The following is a 7,772-nucleotide window of genomic DNA, read 5'->3' as shown; positions in this document are numbered from 1 at the left end:
CAACCGTGCGACTTGGTTAAACAACCGCAGTGTTTCACTTAACAACCGTGGCACAAAAGATGGTGAAACAGGGCAAAATTCACTTAACAACCATCTTACTTAGCAACAGAGATTTGCTAAGTCAATGTAGAAGCCAGGTTCACTTAGCAACCATGTGACTCACTTAACAACCGCAGTGTTTCACTTAACAACCGTGGCACAAAAGATGGTGAAACAGGGCAAAATTCACTTAACAACCATCTTACTTAGCAACAGAGATTTGCTAAGTCAATGTAGAAGCCAGGTTCACTTAGCAACCATGTGACTCACTTAACAACCGCAGTGTTTCACTTAACAACCGTGGCAAGAAAGGTGGTGAAAGGGGGAAAAATTCACTTAACAACCGTCTTACTTAGCAACAGAGATTTGCTAAGTCAATGTAGAAGCCAGGTTCACTTAGCAACCATGTGACTCACTTAACAACCGCAGTGTTTCACTTAACAACCGTGGCAAGAAAGGCGGTGAAAGGGGGCAAAATTCACTTAACAACCATCTTACTTAGCAACAGAGATTTGCTAAGTCAATGGGGAAGCCAGATTCACTTAGCAACCGTGCGACTTGCTTAAACAACCACAGTGTTTCACTTAACAACCATGGCACAAAAGGTGGTGAAACAGGGCAAAATTCACTTAACAACCGTCTTACTTAGCAACAAAGATTTGCTAAGTCAATGTAGAAGCCAGGTTCACTTAGCAACCATGTGACTCACTTAACAACCGCAGTGTTTCACTTAAAACCGTGGCAAGAAAGGTGGTGAAAGGGGAAAATTCACTTAACAACCGTCTTACTTAGCAACAGAGATTTGCTAAGTCAGTGGGAAGCCAGATTCACTTAACAACCGTGGCACAAAGGTGGTGAAACAGGGCAAAATTCACTTAACAACCATCTTACTTAGCAACAGAGATTTGCTAAGTCAATGGGGAAGCCCGATTCACTTAGCAACCGTGCGACTTGGTTAAACAACCGCAGTGTTTCACTTAACAACCGTGGCACAAAAGATGGTGAAACAGGGCAAAATTCACTTAACAACCATCTTACTTAGCAACAGAGATTTGCTAAGTCAATGTAGAAGCCAGGTTCACTTAGCAACCATGTGACTCACTTAACAACCGCAGTGTTTCACTTAACAACCGTGGCACAAAAGATGGTGAAACAGGGCAAAATTCACTTAACAACCATCTTACTTAGCAACAGAGATTTGCTAAGTCAATGTAGAAGCCAGGTTCACTTAGCAACCATGTGACTCACTTAACAACCGCAGTGTTTCACTTAACAACCGTGGCAAGAAAGGTGGTGAAAGGGGGAAAAATTCACTTAACAACCGTCTTACTTAGCAACAGAGATTTGCTAAGTCAATGTAGAAGCCAGGTTCACTTAGCAACCATGTGACTCACTTAACAACAGTGTTTCACTTAACAACCGTGGCAAGAAAGGCGTGAAAGGGGCAAAATTCACTTAACAACCATCTTACTTAGCAACAGAGATTTGCTAAGTCAATGGGGAAGCCAGATTCACTTAGCAACCGTGCGACTTGCTTAAACAACCACAGTGTTTCACTTAACAACCGTGGCACAAAAGGTGGTGAAACAGGGCAAAATTCACTTAACAACCATCTTACTTAGCAACAGAGATTTGCTAAGTCAATGGGGAAGCCAGGTTCACTTAGCAACCATGTGACTCACTTAACAACCGCAGTGTTTCACTTAAAAACCGTGGCAAGAAAGGTGGTGAAAGGGGGAAAAATTCACTTAACAACCATCTTACTTAGCAACAGAGATTTGCTAAGTCAATGGGGAAGCCAGATTCACTTAGCAACCGTGCGACTTGCTTAAACAACCACAGTGTTTCACTTAACAACCGTGGCACAAAAGGTGGTGAAACAGGGCAAAATTCACTTAACAACCATCTTACTTAGCAACAGAGATTTGCTAAGTCAATGGGGAAGCCAGGTTCACTTAGCAACCATGTGACTCACTTAACAACCGCAGTGTTTCACTTAAAAACCGTGGCAAGAAAGGTGGTGAAAGGGGGAAAAATTCACTTAACAACCATCTTACTTAGCAACAGAGATTTGCTAAGTCAATGGGGAAGCCAGATTCACTTAGCAACCGTGCGACTTGCTTAAACAACCACAGTGTTTCACTTAACAACCGTGGCACAAAAGGTGGTGAAACAGGGCAAAATTCACTTAACAACCATCTTACTTAGCAACAGAGATTTGCTAAGTCAATGGGGAAGCCAGATTCACTTAGCAACCATGTGACTCACTTAACAACCGCAGTGTTTCACTTAACAACCGTGGCAAGAAAGGTGGTAAAAGGGGGCAAAATTCACTTAACAACGGTATTACATAGCAACAGAGATTTGCTAAGTCAATGGGGAAGCCAAATTCACTTAGCAACCGTGCGACTTGCTTAAACAACCACAGTCTTTCACTTAACAACCGTGGCACAAAAGGTGGTGAAACAGGGCAAAATTCACTTAACAACCATCTTACTTAGCAACAGAGATTTGCTAAGTCAATGTAGAAGCCAGGTTCACTTAGCAACCATGTGACTCACTTAACAACCGCAGTGTTTCACTTAACAACCGTGGCAAGAAAGGTGGTGAAAGGGGGAAAAATTCACTTAACAACCGTCTTACTTAGCAACAGAGATTTGCTAAGTCAATGTAGAAGCCAGGTTCACTTAGCAACCATGTGACTCACTTAACAACCGCAGTGTTTCACTTAACAACCGTGGCAAGAAAGGTGGTGAAAGGGGGAAAAATTCACTTAACAACCATCTTACTTAGCAACAGAGATTTGCTAAGTCAATGGGGAAGCCAGAATCACTTAGCAACCGTGTGACTCGCTTAAACAACCACAGTGTTTCACTTAACAACCGTGGCACAAAAGGTGGTGAAACAGGGCAAAATTCACTTAACAACCATCTTACTTAGCAACAGAGATTTGCTAAGTCAATGGGGAAGCCAGAATCACTTAGCAACCGTGTGACTCGCTTAAACTACCACAGTGTTTCACTTAACAACCGTGGCACAAAAGGTGGTGAAACAGGGCAAAATTCACTTAACAACCATCTTACTTAGCAACAGAGATTTGCTAAGTCAGTGTAGAAGCCAGGATCACTTAGCAACCGTGTGACTCGCTTAAACAACCACAGTGTTTCACTTAACAACCGTGGCACAAAAGGTGGTGAAACAAGGCAAAATTCACTTAACAACCATCTTACTTAGCAACAGATATTTGCTAAGTCAGTGTAGAAGCCAGGTTCACTTAGCAACCATGTGACTCACTTAACAACCGCAGTGTTTCACTTAACAACCGTGGCAAGAAAGGTGGTGAAAGGGGGAAAAATTCACTTAACAACCATCTTACTTAGCAACAGAGATTTGCTAAGTCAATGTAGAAGCCAGGTTCACTTAGCAACCATGTGACTCACTTAACAACCGCAGTGTTTCACTTAACAACCGTGGCAAGAAAGGGGGTGAAAGGGGGAAAAATTCACTTAACAACCGTCTTACTTAGCAACAGAGATTTGCTAAGTCAGTGTAGAAGCCAGGTTCACTTAGCAACCATGTGACTCACTTAACAACCGCAGTGTTTCACTTAACAACCGTGGCAAGAAAGGTGGTGAAAGGGGGAAAAATTCACTTAACAACCATCTTACTTAGCAACAGAGATTTGCTAAGTCAATGTAGAAGCCAGGTTCACTTAGCAACCATGTGACTCACTTAACAACCGCAGTGTTTCACTTAACAACCGTGGCAAGAAAGGGGGTGAAAGGGGGAAAAATTCACTTAACAACCGTCTTACTTAGCAACAGAGATTTGCTAAGTCAATGTAGAAGCCAGGTTCACTTAGCAACCATGTGACTCACTTAACAACCGCAGTGTTTCACTTAACAACCGTGGCAAGAAAGGTGGTGAAAGGGGGAAAAATTCACTTAACAACAGAGATTTGCTAAGTCAATGTAGAAGCCAGGTTCACTTAGCAACCGTGTGACTCGCTTAAACAACCACAGCGTTTCCCTTAACAACCTTTTTTTTATTATTATTTGAATTTCTATCCCGCCCTTCTCCGAAGACTCAGGGCGGCTTACATTGTGTAAGGCAAACCTGGCAAGAAAGGTTTAACAACCGTCTTACTTAGCAGCAGAAACCTGGGGCTCCATTGTGGTCTAGGATTACCTGTATGCACAGCCAGTCTGTGGTTTACAGCCGGATCTGTAACAGAAATCCGTCGTGGGAATAATGGCTTTTGGGTAACCTGTTTTTTTTTTAATCTATTTATTTCCTCGCCGTCTTCCAAAACCTTCTCTCTTGTTTACGAAAGCTTAAAATAACGTTTAGCGTTGAGCGGGGTTTTCAGCTTCTCTCTCTCTCTCTTTTTTTTTTCCCCCTCGCTATTTTGCTTTCCGGTTTGTCTTACCTGCCTCCGGCCCAGCCCACCTTCCTCAAATATGCAAACCTATAGTAAACAGACACCTGGCACACCGAGCGAGCAGCTGGACAACAATCTCTTTTCCCTGTCAGTCGGCAGGTTAAAGTCACCTTGCAAGGGAAGGGAGGGAGCAGGGCCTGATCCACTCGGAGCCGTTCCTTGGCAATTATTAACCGCATTCCTGAAATGCCAGCCTGGTATGGAAAAATGCCCCACCGTGCCGAAGGAAGCGGGGTTCAGCCGTCGGAAATACCTCTGGCTGGCCGGCTGGCCCTCTCCGCCACGGCTTTGCTCTTGCTGATGTTGGCATACCGGTATTTCAAGTCTCGAGTGCCCCCTGGCAGCACCCCAGCCGGGGCTGCCGATGCCAACGTCGCCGGGGCAGAGCAAAAAGAATGGCAGGTTTGCAGCCGGATGGAAAACAAGCGAGCGGCGCTGAGGCACAGAGGAGGCCGGGGCAAGGAGACGGAGCCGTGCCACCCAGGGACCAATCAGCTGACACAGGTGGGTAGATGTGGCGGAGCGGCAGAAGAGCGTGGGCAGGCTCGGATCCCTGCCGGCAGAGAGCTGAGAGAAACTGAGGCAGAAGGGGAACGAGAGGCAGGGGAAGTGAGCCATCCCGAACCCAGAGTGGAACAAGGGTGGAGGTCAGAAGAGAAGCCTTACAACACCATCCAGAACTGCCCTAGCAAAACTAGGGCCGATTCGGACAATTTAGGAGGTCATTCCAAAGCTGCTGTAGGTCTACTCAACCGAGAAAGAGAACCCGGTAACGTCCCTGGTTGGGATGTTGATCCTGTTGAAGCTGACTCTAGCTGTGCTAAGCCAGTGGAGAAGGAAGTCCATTCCACGGACGGTTTGAAAAGAGGAGGGGATCAGCAGCTGGAGAAAAAACCCCAGGCTACCCATCTTGTGGAGAGGCGGTTTGGCCCCGAGAAGATCCAGTCCTTCTGTGCCACCAGTGATATGGGCTTGGCCATCAACCACAGCCACGTGCAATCTCACGTGGCCTATGCATTCTCCTCGGTGGCCAAGGTAGAGGTGGAGGAGAACTTCATCCAGGAGAAGAGACATTCTGGGAAAGCCGAAGACGCCCAACTGAGAGGCAAAGTCTACAACTACTACGTCCAGTCTACTTCTCACTCCGTCACCAAGGGAACCACCTTTGGGACCAACTTGGATCTCCAACGATTCTGCAACCTCTCTACTAGCAACATACTTAATGCATCCAAGAAATGTGGGGCTGAGGAACCTGTCCGCTCATCGGCGACCGAAGGTGAAGCCAACAAGCTTGTTTTGGAGAAGGTTCCAGGCACATCTTCTCAGGTTCTCCTCAGTCCTGAAAAAGATGCCCAACCTCAGGACCAAAGAGAAGCATTGGTTGCTGAAGAAGCCATCTCCTCGAAACCTCTGTTGGCTAGATGTAGCTTCATTCGGAAAGAGAGTTTCCGAAGAATTGTAGATAATCCAGAGTTACAGATGCCGATGGAAAGTTTTGGTTCTCCAGCCATTGGACCCTCAGCTGGCCACACCTCACCTCCAGCTCCTCTTCGCTTGGATTCTACTTCGTCTCTGGTGAGATCCATGCAAAATCTCCCCAGCAGTGGAAGAGAAGAGCCATCGGTGGAGCTTGTGGCTGGTGCTAAATTTTTCCATGTCCCACTGAGCTCAGACTTCTCTCTGGATGTGCACTTAGATCTGGGGAACTGCTACCAGGTCTTGTGCATGGCCAAGAAGCAGAAACTTAAGGATCTGCAAGAGGCGGTCTACAAGGTCATGAGTGACAACTATCTCCAAGTGTTGAAGACCCAGGCCATCTACCGCCAACTCAACGCTGCAGAGAGAGACTTAATCCTAGAGAAGAGGATGAGAGGCAAGAAATATTTGATCGTGGCAGATATTGGGTGCCACACAAGTGGACTCTCTTACTACAATGATCAGAAGGACACTTGGCATCCATTAACCCACATCCCTGTTGAAGCCATCTCAAGGGGTTGTGCCATCTGCAGCATGTTCAACTACCTCTTTGTAGTAGCTGGCTGTGAAGGGTGTGGAAGGTATCAGAAACCATCCAACCGTGTCTTCTGCTACAACCCCTTGACCAACATCTGGCAGGAGATCTGTCCGCTCAACCAAGCCAGACCCCACTGTAAGCTGGTGGCACTGGATGGTTGCCTTTACGCCATCGGCGGAGAATGCCTCTACACAGTGGAAAGATACGACCCACGCCTGGATCGATGGACGTTTGCTGCCCCTCTGCCCAACGACACCTTTGCCGTGGCCCACACTGCTACAGTCTGCGACGGGGAGATCTGTGTGACGGGTGGCACCTTGAGATACATGCTGCTGAAGTACGTCGGACGGACGGACACCTGGAAAGTCCGCCTCACTGGAGGAAGCCAGGACAGGACAACTGAGATGGTGACTGTCAATGGCTTCATCTACCGCTTTGACCTCAACCAGAGGATGGGCATCAGCGTCTATCGCTGTAGCGCCAGGGCCAAGCTGTGGTATGAGTGTGCCACCCACCCAATGCTCTTCCCATCTTGCTTCCAGTGCGCTGTGGTTGGAAATCTTGTCTACTGCGTCAGCCGACAGTTCATCCTCCGTTTCCTAGCTGACTTGGTGTCTCCACGGTTTGGAAACAAAGAGCTGAACATTTTCCCTTCCCCAAGGGGGACCCTTATCCCAGTTACTCTCATCTTGCCCGAAGGGTACAAAACATCACAAACAAGGGTTTGAGGGGCCCTGTACCAGCTATCTTTGGAACAACAAGATAAACCTACTTCCAAGCACGATGATGATCTCCTCATTTCCCTCCCACCCAGAGGTGGGTTTCAGCAGGTTCTGACCAGTTCTGGAGAACCGGTAGCGGAAATTTTGAGTAGTTCGGAGAACCGGTAGTAAAAACTGACTGGCCCCGCCCCGCCATCTATTCTTTGCCTCCCGACTCCCAGCTGATCGGGAGGAAATGGGGATTTTGCAGTAACTTTCCCCTGAAGTGGGGAGGGAATGGAGATTTGACAGTATCCTTCCCTTGGAGTGGGGAGGGAATGGAGATTTGACAGTATCCTTCCCCTGCCACGCCTAGCAAACCATGCCCACCAAGCCACGCCCACCAAGCCACGCCCACAGAACCAGTAGTAAAAAAATTTGAAACCCACCACTGCTCCCACCCCATCAAGGAAGGAAGCACTGTAGACAGTGTGGGCCTGTCTCTTTCTACCAAGATACTTCACAGAATAGCAGAGTTGAAGGTCTTCTAGACCAACTTAAATCTTTGTACATTTGC

General features: G+C 47.1%; 1 protein-coding gene across 1 annotated transcript; it reads left to right on the top strand.

Annotated features, from left to right (window-relative positions):
* Positions 1–4,483: 4,483 nt before the first annotated feature.
* On the top strand, positions 4,484–7,256 carry KLHDC7A (kelch domain containing 7A). The gene has a single exon (XM_058160897.1). It carries the CDS (start codon positions 4,667–4,669, stop codon positions 7,220–7,222), a length of 2,556 nt encoding a protein of 851 aa, XP_058016880.1. The 5' UTR covers positions 4,484–4,666; the 3' UTR covers positions 7,223–7,256.
* Positions 7,257–7,772: the final 516 nt, after the last annotated feature.

The sequence above is a fragment of the Ahaetulla prasina genome, chromosome 18 (genome assembly GCF_028640845.1).
Source record: "Ahaetulla prasina isolate Xishuangbanna chromosome 18, ASM2864084v1, whole genome shotgun sequence".
Lineage (NCBI taxonomy): Eukaryota > Metazoa > Chordata > Lepidosauria > Squamata > Colubridae > Ahaetulla > Ahaetulla prasina.
Note: the sequence above shows the minus strand (reverse complement) of the source record. Positions and strands in the feature narration are given on the sequence as shown.